This window comes from Myodes glareolus, chromosome 3 (genome assembly GCF_982192425.1).
Source record: "Myodes glareolus chromosome 3, mMyoGla1.1, whole genome shotgun sequence".
Lineage (NCBI taxonomy): Eukaryota > Metazoa > Chordata > Mammalia > Rodentia > Cricetidae > Myodes > Myodes glareolus.
This window is the reverse complement of record NC_142028.1, coordinates 74,029,027-74,044,423: the sequence shown is the minus strand read 5'-3', so window position 1 is coordinate 74,044,423 and position 15,397 is coordinate 74,029,027. Positions and strand designations below refer to the sequence as shown.

Here is a 15,397-nt window from a genome sequence, read left to right as displayed (position 1 = left end):
ACCAAAGTTATCCGGCAGTCCGAGTGAGGAAGCCGGAGTCCCAGCGGGGCAATACATCCCAGTACCATTTTGCTAGCGGCAGCTGAGACTCAGAGAGGTGCGCGCACCAGCCCAGAGACACACAGCGAGCGCCCCCAACAGGTGCCCCGCGCGCCCGGGACCGGGTAATTGAGCATCCAAAGCCCGGGCTGTGGTCAGGAGCCCTTTACCCCTCCCGAAAGAACCACGCCCCTCGGAGCCCCGCCCCGGACGTGCTACTCAGGTTCCACCCACTCAGGGCCCCTCCCCCACAGCGCAGGCCAATGGCGACGGTCCTATAAAAAGGACCTCCGCGCGCTCCTGTTAGGAACTGAGTGGAGGATTCGCTCGTGGAGTCCTGGTCTAAGCCAAGTGGTCCCAAGTGCGCCAAGGCGTGGAGATCCAGCGGGAGACGCAGAGTCAGAGCACGCCCGTTTCCCGTCTCGCAGTCGGCACAGGTAGAGCCACGATCGCAGCGCGGCCATGGAGCCCAGCAGCAAGGTGAGGATAACGGGGCTGTGCGCCCCGGGCGGAGATGTGCTGCCGAGCACCGGGGCCGGGAGCCCGTCCGAGGCCCCGCGCGCTTCACGCGGCCGCCCCGGGCTTCACGCGGTCGGGGCGGGGGCCGCGGATCAGGGGCTCAGGAACCGCACGTCCCACACGACCTCGGCGGCTCCTCCCGCGCGGGGGAGGGGGCCGGAACGCGGCGCCCATTGGCTAAGAGGGCCGAGCCCCCGGCCGGGCCCTGGCAGGGCGCGGAGGAGGCGGGACCCACCCGGAGCCCGCGCTGCGCCCGGAACCCGGGCCTTGGGGGTGGCTAGGAGGTGAAGGCACTTCCTCCAGGCCTGGGTCGGGGGACTGCACGCTGCGCAGTCCTCCAGGGATGTGGGGCCTTTTCCCCAGGCTAGCCACTGTCTAGATAGAATCTCTCATCACCTGTGAACAGGCTTGCCCCGCAGGGAGCCGACTTACTGTACCCCTCCAGGGTGTGCGACATTGTTTCTTTCCTGTCGAGCCTTTGCTTTGTGTAGAGTTTGTTCTAGTCGCTTTTTAAAATTTTAAAATATTTGGATTTTCCCGTCTTAGTACAGGAAGGCAAAAGGATGCGCACCTTCACGCGCCCCCGCCCCATTCCCTTTTTAAAACTAAGAACCGCGCGGACAAGGGCTAAATCCCGGGCTGCCCTTACTGTGGGCTGTGAAGGTGTGTGATGGGACCTAGTAGGGTGAGCCCAGGCTCCCCCATGCCTGTTGAGTTCCTGTGATTTGTTCCTTAGCCCACGAACTTGAGCTGAGTGGTACGTAAAGGAAGATCTATTTAGCTCCCGATGGTCCTACTGACTGTCTTTATAGAGCCACGATGATACGATGTAACTTAGTAAAAATACAAAAAACAAAAGACTGAGGCCCAGAGTCTTTCAGAGGCCACTTAAACAGTTATCTTAGGTTTCTCCACATAGAACTTTTCTCTCCCGCTTCTTCAAAAGGAAGCAGTCTTACTATATTGCCAGACCCGGGTCGATCTGTCCGCTTTTTTTCCTCGGATTTTATTTTTGTTTTTGTTTTGGAGACAAGAGTCTTACTATGCAGCCCTGGCTGCCCTAGAGCTCTATATAGACCAGGCTGGCCTCGAACTCAGATCCTCCTGCTTCTGCCACCCAGGCACCACCATACTCGACCAAATACTTATTTCTTGAGTGGATAAGGTGAATATTCTGAGTGCAGAAGAGTGAAGGCGAAAATCGGCCGCCGCTGGCTCATGGCTAAACTGCTTTTTCCATGTCGTTCTGTGCTTCCTCCCCAGGAACACACAGACGGAAGTAAGTTTCCTAAAGTCGCACAGATCCTAAGGTCTGAGCTCTTTTCACTAGGGTCTCTTGAACTGTGTGGTGCTGGGAGAGTTTGCTTAACTTCTCGGGCAGCCCTTGTGGTGTCTGGAGCAATGCTTGCACTCCAGTGTGCTTCCACTGGTTCCACCGGGAAACCGTGGAATACCTCCTTCCCATGGTTTATATCTGGACTGCTGAATTCGTGTACTTGAACTGTTTATACCAATAGATTTTGTGCTTAAATAAAACGACACTGGAAGCACAAAAGAGCAGCTGTAGTAATTCTTTTTTTGTTTGTTTGTTTGTTTTTTGAGAGAGGGTCCTAAAACTCACTATGTAGGCCAGTGAACCAGACTGCCCTTGAACTCAGAGATTCACCTGCCTCTGCCTTCCAGTGCTGGGATTAAAGGCATGCATTACCATGTCCAGTTTAGGTTTATTTTAATTATCTTGTGTACATTCTGGGGGGGAAAAAAGTCCTTTGGAGACTGCTGATTTCTCAGTCAGGGCTATAGCCTTTTGTGCCATACATTAAAACGGAATCCTGGAGAGCTGTGTAAATGTCCGGCATGTCTCTGATGCACTCCTCTAGTTAGGAACTCCCCTGAGTGGAAAGCAGGGAGGGGCAAGCTCTCCTTGGCCATCAGGGGTTCGCCTCCTCCATGTTTCCCTTTTTGTGGCCGTCCTGGCTAGACTAACCCATAGGCTAGTCCCTGTTGCCCTTTTTGCTACTGGTAAGTCTCTTCACCCAACAGAGGACTTTAAAAAAAAAAAAAAACAGGATTCTTCAGGATCCAGTGGTAGAAGAACGTAATTGAGGCTCACAATGAGGTTTTGAATCCTCATTGAGCTTAGTTGCCTCAACTGTGGAGTGACAGCAGTTTTAATCACTAGAGGGCTAGAATTGAGCAGTGGGGGAGCCTAGAGACATGGCTGACCCGGTGAAGGCACTACTGTCAGGCTTGAGGATCTTAGTTCATCCCTGGCGTCCCTGGGATTCACATGGTAGAAGCAGAGAACCGATCCCTGCAAGTTGTTCTCTGACCTCCACATGCACACTGGCATGTGTTTCTCCCCACCCTACACAAATAAGTAAGTAGATGTAACTTAAAAGTTAAAAAAAAAAAAAAAAAGCCAAGCAGGCTTGCAAGCGGATCTCTGAACTTGATTCTGGCATTGTGTATATGGTGACTTTCAGCTAGTAGCTAAGGCCCTGCCCCTAAATAAATAAGTGGAATTTGGAGAGAACAAACCCAAAATATGTGTGCCAGTCCCTATAGTTGCTTCATAAGCCATCCTTGCTTTCTTGAATTCCCATGACCTGCTGGGCCCTGAGTAACCTTGAGTAACCTTCAGTCTCAGCTGAAGCCTGCATCCTACCTGCCTGTGCTTTTTGCGGGGACCAAGATGCTGAGTTGTTACTCATTAAAGTTCTCATTGGTCTGGAATCTGGTGTGTGGAGATAGCACACACTGGGGTGGGAGGGTGAGTGGTGCTCAGGGTGTCAGGCCCAGAGCTGAGCCGTCTAGTGTGGCTGCCTGCCCTGCCCGGGGCTTCTGTTTCAGCTTTCTGCTGAGCACTTGGATAATTAGGAAAGCATCTCCCAGTGCTGGGGGCATGCGCAGCTCAGGGGTAGAGCCTTTACCTAAGGAGTGTGAGGCCCTGGGTTCCATCCCTGTGGTGTGAAGGGAATAGACACAACTACTTTAGACACTTTCTCTTGAGATCCTCACTACTGCACTGTGGGGGAATGCGAGTCCACGATGACCTTAAAGTTCAGAGAAAAGTGACTTTGTCAAGGTTATGTGTTGAGTCTCCCCATCACCCCCAAAAAACATGCTTCTAACCTTCGCAGGTAGCATGAAGATTAAGGGAACTCATCAAAAAGAGACCCAGACATGGTTTAGCCCTCCCTTTTTTTTTTGGTTTGGTTGTTTTTCAAAACAGGGTTTCTCTAGCTTTGGAGCCTGTCCTGGAACTAGCTCTGTAGATCAGGCTGGCCTCGAACTCACAGACATCCGCCTGCCTCAGCCTTCCGAGTACTGGGATTAAAGACATGTGCCACCACCACCCAGCCTTAGCCCTCCCTTTTACAGAGGGGAAACTGAGGCTAGTAAAGTCCAAGACAAGACTGTCAAGATATGAGGTGTTCTATGGGGTCGATGTAATCCCCTCTCTTATGCTATGTTCTGTGCGATCTCCCACCAGTCCCAAATGGGCAGAAGTCCTCGGGCTTCAGGACTTCACAACCATTTCTGGGCACTGTAGGAGTGTGAAGCTTGCCTTAGATAGAAGTGCACACCTCTGTGAAGGAAGTAGTTTTCCTAGAACCTCGGTTTCTTTCTCTGGTAATTGTGGATAAGACTATCCTTATGTCCTCAACCAGGGAGGTGGCTGTTATAAATGGAAAAATCTTTTTTCTTCTTGGCCAGCTTAGATATACAAACAATGTAAACAGCCCCAAGACCATCCTCATCCAGGGTTGAGCCACCCTCGGGTTCCGCCTTTCCTTGCCCCTCACTGGGTCAGCCCCAAATCCCCCACTAATCAGCTTGTGGCTTCAGAGAGCACAGCTTTACCCTGTGCCTCCTACAGGGTATCAAGGCCCGGAGATCTGCTCCAGCACCAAGAGTACAAACATCAAGCCCACCCCCACCCCCAACTGCCTGGAACAAAGGGGAAAGTGTGCAGCATTGGCTTGGGGCCCTGCAGCCTCACCCCTCACCTCTCTCCTGGGTACAGAGGTGACAAAGCCATTCAGTCTAGCAACCACTGTCCCAGAATGGCAGAGGCCAGGAAAGCTCCTGGCGGACTCAACAGCTCAGGGAGGCTGTGTCCAGGCTGGCCTAGCCCAAAACAAATCTCCAATTGTTACCTCCCTCCCAGGGAGGGGTGGAGTGGAGCCCGAGGCTCTGTCATTCAGCCACAGAGCCTTGGCAGTAGCTTATGCATAAACTTGAGATTTTGTAGTAACTGAGCCAGGGGCTCCTGGGCCTCGAACCTGGCTCTTGCTTAGTCAAGGCTTCAATACCCAGAAAGGCAGAGCATTCTTGCCAGGCCCCCACCAATGAAGGCTTTAACTATCTTGGTATTTGCTGGATAGAACATCTATCCAAACTGCTTAATTCACAACTCATGTCCCCTGTCCTGAAATTGGGAGTGTCCAGGGAAGGGGTACTCAGAAACTGCTTTATAACCGTATCATATGTCCCCAGCCTACGCTCAGCTTTGTGGACCAGCTAAACTCAGGTTTGTTAGATACGGGCCACCTTGTGCAGCAAGCTTGGAGTGCCAGATCTCTGGTCTGTCTTCACAGTGGAGTATGTGCCAGGGTTAGGTGTCTGGAAGGCCCTCTGCTGGAGGGGGCAGGACTTTCTTGGGGTGGGGTACCTGACTAAAGGGAAGAAGAAAACAGTGCCTCTTGAGCATCAAACTGTGACTGTCCTCCTGACCTGAGCCATGGCTTCCGGCTGGGCTTTCCTGGTATGTGGCTCTGAGTGGCCCTCCAGTGTACCAGAGTTGCCTCTCCAGGATCCTAACCATATCTCCATGATGCTGTAGGGTCACCTCTTCTCCCTACCACAGCTTTAGGTACTGCCTATGGTGGCCATGTCAGTCATGTGACTGGCATGGTATGGCAGTCCTCAGCATCAGCTCGCTGGATAGCACTGCTGAGGGGATTTCCTTCAGTGGGGCACTCACTGGCTTAGTGGCTCGGTAGGCAGCTTTGCCGTCAGCGTTGTGGCTGCATCACTGTGCTGACCCTGGACCGTGTGACCATAGTAAATTTTCAGCCTCACCCAGACACTTGGTCTCTGGTCTTGGGACCACCATTTTCTTTTCTTTTCTTTTCTTTTTTTTTTAAAGTTTTATTTATTTATTTATTTATTTATTATGTACACAGTGTTCAGCCTCCATATATGCCTGCAGGCCAGAAGAGGGCATCAGATCTCATTACAGATGGTTGTGAGCCACCATGTGGTTGCTGGGAATTGAACTCAGGACCTCCGGAAGAGCAGTCAATGCTCTTAACCTCTGAGCCATCTCTCCAGCCCGGGACCACCATTTTCTTCTCCATAAAGAGCTCCTCCTACCCCAACAGCCAGAATATGAGATTCAAGGCCCTCTTCACTCCAGAGCTATTAGTGTGTCGTGCCCACGGGCAGTTGCCTCTCAGTACCAGATCTTGTGAGTTAGTCTGCTCTGGATAGTGGACTGGGCCTGCTAGGCCCTGACTCTAAGCTGTGTCTAGTAAAATTCCCAGGTATTTCTGGAAAATAAAATTGAATTTTAAAAAGCACAGAAGTAATGGAGCAAACCAAAGAGAAGCAGAAAAGTCAAAGGACAGAAGCATCTTTCTTCCCAGTTTCCACAATTAGCAGTTACTCCCGGTCACCCCTTTTGTGTATGTATAGATGCATGCCCTTGAGTGCAGTGTTGGTGATAGTTCACACTTCTGTGTTGTGCAACCTATCCCATTCACCAGCCCAAGGTACTTACTTCAATGCCTGCGCAGTTAAGTCACTGACTTAGTCTAGCAGCCCAGGGGACTTTGAGGTTAAGGTCTGCACTGGAGATGTCCTTGTACAGATCATTAGCTCTCTTTTCCTCACACAGTATGATTGTACCTGGAGCGTCTGCTTTGGTTTTTCTTTTTCTAGCAAGCCACCCTGGGGCTCTTCATTTCAAGCACATACAGATGTTTTGCATTCTTTCCAACAGCTGCATACTATTTCATTACAAGCTTGCTTCACTGTGACTGGGAAGCAAGGTTCCTGCACTTTTTTTAAAAAATTCTGCTCACCACCTGATGCATTATATGATTTCTTTTTCTGCTCTGGCTGTCAACTAAAATATCAAATTCCATAGGGATTTGCTTCAGTTTCTAACCGAATCCCATTCACTCAGGTGGTGCGGAGAATGTGTGTTCAAGCACAGTCTTCACTCTGTAATGTCTAAGGAGAACCTCACGGAGAAAGGAAGCTGTAGGGGAAGGGGTTTTCAGACGGCCACAAAAGGGGAAGATCTGGGACTTAAACCTGCTGAGAGTGGCAGTGACCCGTCTATGCTCAATCTTAAGCAAGTTAACTTTATTGGGGCTGCAGAGATAGTTCAGCAGTTAGAAGCACTGGCTGCTCTTCCAGAGGGCCCAGGTTCAAGTCCCAGCACCCACATGGCAGCTCATACCTGTCTGTAACTCCAGTTCCAGGGGATCTGACACCCTCACACAGATACACATGCAGACAAACACCAGTGAACATAACATAAAAATAAATTAATACAGTAGAAAATTAATTTTATCTCGGCTAGGTTGGTGCCAGCACAGCACTAAGTGTGCCCTATGAGTGTCAACTTCTTCAGGGTCCCTGTACTCGCTGCAGGCTCTGACCCGCAGACCAGGGAGGTGTTTGCTTGCTCCTCACAGGAAGGACAGACACCCTTTTCAGCTACTTAAGGAGGGTGGCGTGAAGTTTTCCTGAAAGGCTTTGAAAATCCCGCACCATTCAGGAATTGACTTTGCATCCGGCAGCTCAAGGACCTACATTTTAGCAAGACAAATTGTCTGTAAAGGGCTGGATAGTAAATACTTTGGCTTTGTGGGCCACAGATCTGTCTGCCTTGGCTTGCCTCAGCGGCAGCTGAGCTGGCACGGAAACCGTGAGCATGAGTTTTGTTAATGGCCATGGAAATTCTGATTTAATGTAACTCAACCCTACCCTTTAGAAACGTAAAGCCCTTTCTTAGTTGGTAGGTGGGATCTGGTCCCTCTGCCCAGCAGTGATTGTCAGCCAACCTTGTCTTAGAGTAAACTCCAGTAAAGATGCCCAAAAGGTTCCCAGACCTTGGCTGCTGGCTTCAGAACTAGCTGCTGGGATGGAATTTGACCTACATAGAAAGCACCAGGTAGAAACCTTGTTTCCTTCAGGAACCAGTACCGGGAAGTAGTGGGGAGAACCTGACCAGGAAGGACAGAACATGTGCTACCAGAGTTTGCCCTGCCCCCCATTTGAACCTTCAGAGAAGTCCCTGAACCCCAGGGTAGGAGCTTTTTCCTCTGAGCCTGCCATTCTTTGGTAAAGTAGAAGCAATCTCTTCTAGAGTGGAAAGAGTATGTTCATGGTGGTCAAGCCAGGATGTGAACAGCCCCTGGCAGGGTGCCTGGCACATTACTGGTGCTGCTGATAAGTGCCCGGCTCCTACTCCTCCCCCTGTAAAGACCCAAGTGCACCGCCTGCCTCCAGGGCCACCACAGAGTGCCCAGGAGTCAGTCATGCAAGTTTTAACACCTCTAGAAGGCTTTAAGGAAACTGATTCAAGAGGAATCAGGGCCTAAGGTCACGTGAAGGTCAGCATTGTGGGATTAGAGCATCACTGTTAAGATTTGGGAGGCTTGATGGAATCAGAGTAAAATAGCAGGCTAGGAGTGCAGATAACTCTAGTCCTGCCCTTTGCCTTTATGTTTGCTAAGAAACCAGGGTCTCTGTTCTCCAACCTCACCTTCCTTTTATCTATCAAATGATCATGGCACATGGGTATGCAATATCTCTGATTTTTTTTTAATACTCAGAACTTTACTCAAATGCATTTTTAGAAAAGATATATGTGTGTATGTGTTTATAGATATAAAGTAAGTGAATGAGTAAAGGGTGCTGGACCTCCTCCCTGCCCCATAGACTAAAAAGCTTGAGTGGCCTGTGCTCCAGCAGCACCCAAAGACCATGCGGATGCAGCAGAGTGAGACAGAGTGACATCTAAGCCGGGACTCTCCTCCCACAAGGAAACACCCTGCCTCTGCCTCCTAGTGGTGATGCCACGTGCCCTCCCGCCCTCTGCCAATATTGACGAAGAGTCTGCTACCCGACAAGCCAGGCTGGAAGGGCACACAGGTGGGGTGAGAAGGCCAGTGATCAAAAGCTATCCACTGTGGCCTGGCTTATCCAGTCATCTCAGCTAGTGGAAATAAAGGTCCCCGAAGCTACTACTACACCAGTTGCTTCCTGAGATAGGGAAGAGGGGGCATGGAAGACCTCTTGTGTGCGAGTGCCTGAGCTCAGATGAACTGAGAGCCCATGGAGCACCTAGGGGATCTGAACTCTGTCATCTGACTCAAGGTTTCCTCAGAGGGCTTGGGAAGGGCGTCAGCCATTTCCACTTCTCGGAGCTCTGATGTTCCAGCATACATAAGGTTTCATTCTGATGAAAGCTACATGGAATGAGTTTTACCCAAACAGAAAGTTGAGAGGTGGATCTTTATGGATGTTCTTCACTCCTTGTCATCCCTGGCATTATTCTGCTGCTGGGGCAGCAAAGCCGGGTTTCCTTCTCAGGGTCCACAGTTGCTAGCAGATGAGTGTGTTACACTAGAGGCTGTAGAGCACACACCAAGGGAAAGACTTGAAAGGGCGTGGGATGTGCTAAAAGATGCCGCGTTCTCAGGTGCAGTTTGCAGCCCACCCTAAGGCACAACCATCACAGCCTGGTAAAGATAAGCACATGCTGAGTGAGTGGATTTCAATTTCATCTGCAAGCTAATAGGAGCAGATAGACGGTGGTGGCCCAGTTGAGGGTGGCTTCTTGTTCTGACTTCATTCAGCAAACACTTGTTGATTGAGATTTCCCAGGCCCTAGAAAACCAAGGCTCAGAGGTAGGGCCTGCCTTGAATCCTAACAAGGTAAAATTGATGTGGTAGACTGTATCCAAACCTTATTCCCCTTAGTTCTAAGTCGGCAGTGATCAAACAGGGTGTGGAATGTGAGGCAGGGGGTGGGGGACCTGGGGCAGGTGCCTACCAAGGAGCGGGAGCTCCATTCCTCCCCCTTTCAAGGCTTACCTTGCTAAACACTCATTTTCTTAACCTGGCCATATCAGCCACCCCGGTTTCTCCCTCTGCATGTACTGTGCTGTCTACCTGGAATGCAGTCCTACCCTCGCTGCCTTCCTGCTTGGCAGACTGGGTGCTTGCCCTTCAAGCTGATTCCAATGTCACCTACTGGGAAATTGAGTTTTGATTGCCCACAGGGCAAGCTTAGAAGTGTGTCTTCCAGAGCCTCCTCAATTCCTCAAGCACCTCTACTGAAATCCAGATGCCATGGGTGGTCATTGGGTCTGCCTCCCCCACACAGGAGCTCACTTGGCTCTATTAGCCGTCTCCTTGACATCCATCAGGCATGGGCCTCCTGGGTCCTGAGCCCCAGTTCTTGCATATGGCAACTGGACCTGTTCACCAAGTGTTTAAAGTTCTAACAAGGCAGCCTGCCTAGGTAGATGTAACCCCCGTACTTGGTAGGGAGGTCTTCTACAGTGGAGTTAGATCTTGGCCTGCCAGTGGCAAAGTCCCTTAGAAAGGGGTTTGTCTTTGTTCCCCAGCAGCTTCCTACCCCTGCTCGCCAATCCCCCATTACTCCCACCCCAGCCTGTTGAATAGGGCCTGAAGGAAGACACGCCTAAGGATCTCTGTCTTCAGAGCCGCACTTACTAGAAACAGGCCCACTGTCATAGTGCGCACCTCAGCTAGCCCATTGCAGCAGCCGCTACTCATGTTCTACCTGCGTAATTGTTGAAATATAATAATAAAATACTTTGTTATAAGTAATGTGAGATCTTGGGCTTATAAAAATTTATTGTAGGTGAGTTCAGTCACAGTGTTCAGAATTCAAGAACCTGCACAAGGATCTAAAATGAGATATCATTTTTGCCTTACCTCTGGCCAGCCACCCAGGACCCCCGGTGTTCATTATTATCTAGCCTAAGCTAGCCCTGGACTCAGATCTTCTTGCTTCTGCTTCCCAAGTGCTAGGATTAAAGATGCGGACCACCATACTCAACCTTCATTATCCTTTGTTTACATGCATTTAAAAGTAGTTATTCATATTCCTCCCTCAATTTTTTTTCATATCATAATGACATTCAATATGAATGCTGCAGAAACTGGCTTTTACACTTATATTTATTGTGATTTGGAGGCTGTCCCAAACCAATACATCTGATATATTCTTTAATATTCCATTATATTGCTATGCCATGGATTACTAAACCATAGGTGTGTTCTAATTTTATTAAATGTATTAGAAAATGAATATTTGCATACCTTAAGTATTACACCTGAGAACAGCCCTGAGCATGTCCCTCACCAGACAGCCTGGCACATGGTGGGGCCCAGCTGTCACCACTGAGCCCTGCCACTGATGTTTACCACAGCCTCTTGAGTCCCAGTGGTCACCTGATGACCCTTGGCTTGGCTGTCATGTGCTCACTGCCCACTCAACCAGCAGCCATGGGTCTGGAGGCTCCCTAGAGAGCTGGGAGGCAGGAGCTTTGAGGGACCCTGCCTTTTGCTTTGGTCCCACAGTTGGGAATTGAAGGGAAGCCTCAAAGAATGAGTTCGCAAGGTCGGCCAAGGAGAAATGGGCAGACGGGCCATTAGGAGGCAGGCCCCAATATTCTGTTGTGCGCGTTGGAGCAGACAGACCTTCCCCTTTCTCAGCCTCTGATGTGACAACTGTCGCTTTGGCAATACTTGTCCTGCGGGCTTCTGGAAAATGAGAAGACCTAGGAACATGTCTGCTTAACAGCTACGCCCAGCTCTATCTAACAATCTAGAAGTCAGCACTGCTTCTCGGTACTATGGGGAAACAGGCCCAGAGTCCCAGACAAGCCAAAGTCCGGTTCAGACGATCCTCCACTGTCCTAGAGACTCACACGACTCAGAATCCCAGGATTCTCCTCCTGGACCTGCAGTGCCCAGCCCAGCACAGTGCAGGTGTTCTACATCTGCAGATTCCTGTCTATTTTCTTTTTTGGCATGTCTCTCCAGCTCTGTTTTCCCACACCCAGTTAAGGGCCTGCCTCGTGTCGCATTTCTTGGCTTCCTCGTTTGAAAAGCTGGAAGGAGTCCCTTTTGTCTATCCAGGTGGACACTCACTGGCCTTTCACCTCTGTAAGCAGGCCCTTTCACCTGCTGGCCTCTCCCCTACCTGCTGCCTCCAACCCTGTGCTCCTTAGGATTCAGCGCTTAGTCACCTCAAGTCATGGGCTGTTTGAATTGCATTTCTGGCTGGTGTTTCACCTGGGCACCAGTGACTCTGAAAGCTTATGGTTTGGGCATTGGTGTGAGGAGCATTGAATCGCATCTCCAGGGCTCTGAGTTCCAACCCTGATCCTGCAGAAGACCCCTGAGTAGTTTGGAACTTTGGTTTCCTGCTCTGAGATTCCAGAACTTTGCTTCTGGCCCTGGAAGGGTGGGGAAGGGCAACGTCCTGTCTCTAATGCTGAATAATGTCATTGTTCCCATTTTGCAGATAGGCACATAAAAGGTTGGGATACAGGGAGGCCCAGCCTGCTGTAGTTCCCGTGGGCTAGACCATTGCCCTTGGCTTCAGATCCAGAGCCGTTCTTCCCCATCTGCGCTGTTCCTTTCATTTAGTTTGGCCTCCCTGGCTCAAGAAGGAAAGTTGGTTCCTGGTCCTCCCAGTCTGGAGCCACCTGAAGTGCAGATTTCACTCTACCTGGGGAATGAGACCTGGAAAACTCAAGGCCTCTCTCAAACTGTGTAGAGAAGACCCTGATTCCTCTGTCCTCAGAGAAAAGTCTAGAAGTCAGCTCGGCAGGTTTGGGCACCCGAGGCCAGGAAGTAGCCAAGTTTCCTGGGAGAAGGATAGGTGTGTTGCCAGGAGTTAAGCGAGTCATCTGAACATGAGACCCTGCCAGCACTGGCTTGGCACTGTAGTACTCAGGGCCCAGACATGTCTGTAACGCTGTGATTTCTTCTTCTGCAGAAGGTGACTGGCCGCCTCATGCTGGCCGTGGGAGGGGCAGTGCTCGGATCCCTGCAGTTTGGCTACAACACTGGCGTCATCAATGCCCCCCAGAAGGTAAGTGCTACACCATCCCACCCATACATACCACCGTCACCCACATACTCATGGCACCTCCTGGGTGTCTGCCATTGACGTCAGCTGGAATTCTAGGATCTTGGTAGGTCACCTAGCACAGACATTTACCATGCTCAATGTAGTGGGCTTTGTTTACATGGTTTTGGGGTTCCCGAGAGCCTCAGGGCAGGTGGGGGGGCATGGTCAGAGTGGAGGAACCTTCCCCAGTGCCACCGAGGTGGACAGACAGAGCCAGTGTGTAGAGCTGCCCTATTGTGCGGTTTATGTCCTCGCACCCCATCCACACACAGCAGTCCAGTTCCAGATTGAAACTCCTTCCTCTTCTGGAGTTCCCATGTCAATCTAAGCAAACATGGCTGCTTGCCCTGAGGCACCACAGGAGCTAGAGGCCTGGCTTCCTTCTCCCCTTTGCACATCCCAAATCTGCCCCCACTTGCTCTCTGGGAGTCTAGAGTGGAGAGGACTCTGGCAGTCGCCTGCTTGTTCTGGGAGAGGAGGGGGGAGCTTTGGGAACAGAAATGGAGACTGCCACAGTCCCTCCTCTACAGTAGGAGAAGAGGGGGGAGCATTAGGAACAGAAATGGAGACTGTCACTGTTCCTCCTCTACACTAGGTATTGTGCATGTGTTTATAATGTTGGGTGCTGGTTTCTATTTTATAGACACGGAAAATGCCTGCCAGGGCTAATGAAATGACCCCTAGGCCCAAGGTCATATGCTGGTGAATAGTGGCCTCTGAAGCCAAACTCTTTGTTTCCATAGCCTCGGGCTACCTTTCTGACCCAACACTCTCGCCATTTTAACTACTTTCACAGGGCTCAGGGAAATGGAAGTAGACAGCCCTCCTGTCAGGACCGTGCTAGCTAGCCAGACTGATGAGGCTAGACAGTGAGTGCAGTGAGCCCAGGGCCAGAGCCCCAGCTAAAGCACCAGATTGTGTGAAATTAGACCTGGGCTTCTTCCAAGTAGGTGGGGCTTGACTATAGGGGCCACGCCTGATGCTGGTCACTAGAAGGCTTGGCTGCTGACTCATGCTGAGCTGCAGCAGCCCTCATGGGATTTTTCCAGGATCTGACATGGCGACCGTGAGCCCATGCTTTTACTAAGTGCATAGAGCAGCTCCCACCAAGGTGTGTGCTTTGGAGCAGGCTCTTTCTGGGAATCTGAGCAGACAGAAAGCCTGTGAGACAAGTTAGGAGGAAGTAGGAAGAGAAGTTTGCACATCGAGGTTCCCTACACACCCCCAGATTCTGAAGTAATTGGTGTGGGATGCTGAGGAAGCGCCTTAACTGTTTCCGACGGGTAGCTGACGTTGGGAAGTACTGGGTTAAGCAATGTCTTAACTGTGGTTACAGTGAGCTGGTGACATAACTAGGATACAGGAGGAGTTTCTCCCGACACAGACAGGGTGGAGTGAGCAGGGGAGGTGGCAGTAAGATGACAGATGCACAGAGAGCTGCATCCTCCATGAAGAAGGAGTATTTCGGCATCTCAGGACGGTGGGCTGGGGGAGAAGAGAATTTGGGTCCACAGCAAGTCAGAACTGGACCACTATAGTCCTTGCATGAATGACTTGGACCTGCAGCATAGCCAGCCCCCAGCTTGGCATGGCACAGCCAGATGGGCAGGTGGAGGACATCATGAGGACCTTCAAGCCCGTGGAGGAGGACGGGCCTGATCAGATCTGCGTCTTTGGAGATATTCAGGCACCTGGAATTGAGGAATAGAGCTGAAAGTGAGCTGGGGTTAGAAGCACAGACTAGTGGAGTAAGAACAAATGCCGGGTGCTGGAGGGATGGGTCAATGTAAAAGGGGCCTGCCACCGAGCCTGACCACCTGGGTTCTACCCCAGGACCCATGTGGTAGAAGGACAGATTCCTGCAAGTTGTCCTTTGATCACCACGTGTCAGAGTACACATGTACCCTCCCCATACAAATGTCATTTGTTTTTCTTAATCTGGAAAGGAGAGATAGACAGGATTTAGTCAATCAGTTCAGTATGAGACCATGAGGGAGTGGGGTTCAAGAATGGCTTTTGTATTTTTGGTTCAGGGGAGGAGTTAGTAGGGGTGAGGTGGCAGGAATCAGTTTGTTGTCTCTTCGGAGATGTGCAGAGGTGCTCATCCATTTGACCTGGCTTCTTGGACACAAAAACTGGAGAGTGGCTGAGTGAGGGTCACTGCTATCCAGATGGGAATGGGGGAGGATCTCTGAAGTAAGGAGAACAAGGGCGTAGCTCCTTCCCAGTGGCAGAGGGAGAGGACCCTAGGGAGAGGAGCTGACATCTAAAGCCAGGTGGACATGCAGGGCATGGTGGTGCCCACCTAGAATCCCAGCAGGTATTCGAGAAGTGAAGGCAGGCAGCTCAAGAGACTTGGGGAGACTTGGTAGAGAAGAGAGAAAAGGTCGGAGTGACTGGAGGGTTGACATAAGGTTGGTGTTTGTGCTGGGATTTTTGTTCTTATTCCAGATTTCTTTATAAACACTATGTAAGGCATCAGTAGAGGATAGGAAAGGCTAGGGTAAGTGCAGGGAACCTGTAGGAGGCAGCTGTTGAGCAGGAAGGAGTCCAGGAGACTGCTCTTGGCAGGGAGGAACAAGATACTTCTGAAGACAGAGCAAAGCTGGAATGAGTGTGTCTGTCTGCCTTGGAGGCTTA

At 50.8% G+C, this 15,397-nt stretch overlaps 1 protein-coding gene across 1 annotated transcript in view; it reads left to right on the top strand.

Moving 5' to 3' along the window:
* Positions 1-304: 304 nt before the first annotated feature.
* Positions 305-15,397, top strand: part of Slc2a1 (solute carrier family 2 member 1) — a 28,613-nt gene continuing 13,520 nt past the window's right edge. The window contains exons 1-2 of the mRNA XM_048434614.3: positions 305-519; positions 12,623-12,718. Of these exons, the coding sequence (XP_048290571.1) occupies positions 502-519; positions 12,623-12,718 (114 nt within the window). The 5' untranslated portion in view covers positions 305-501. The remainder of the gene's footprint in view (positions 520-12,622; positions 12,719-15,397) is intronic.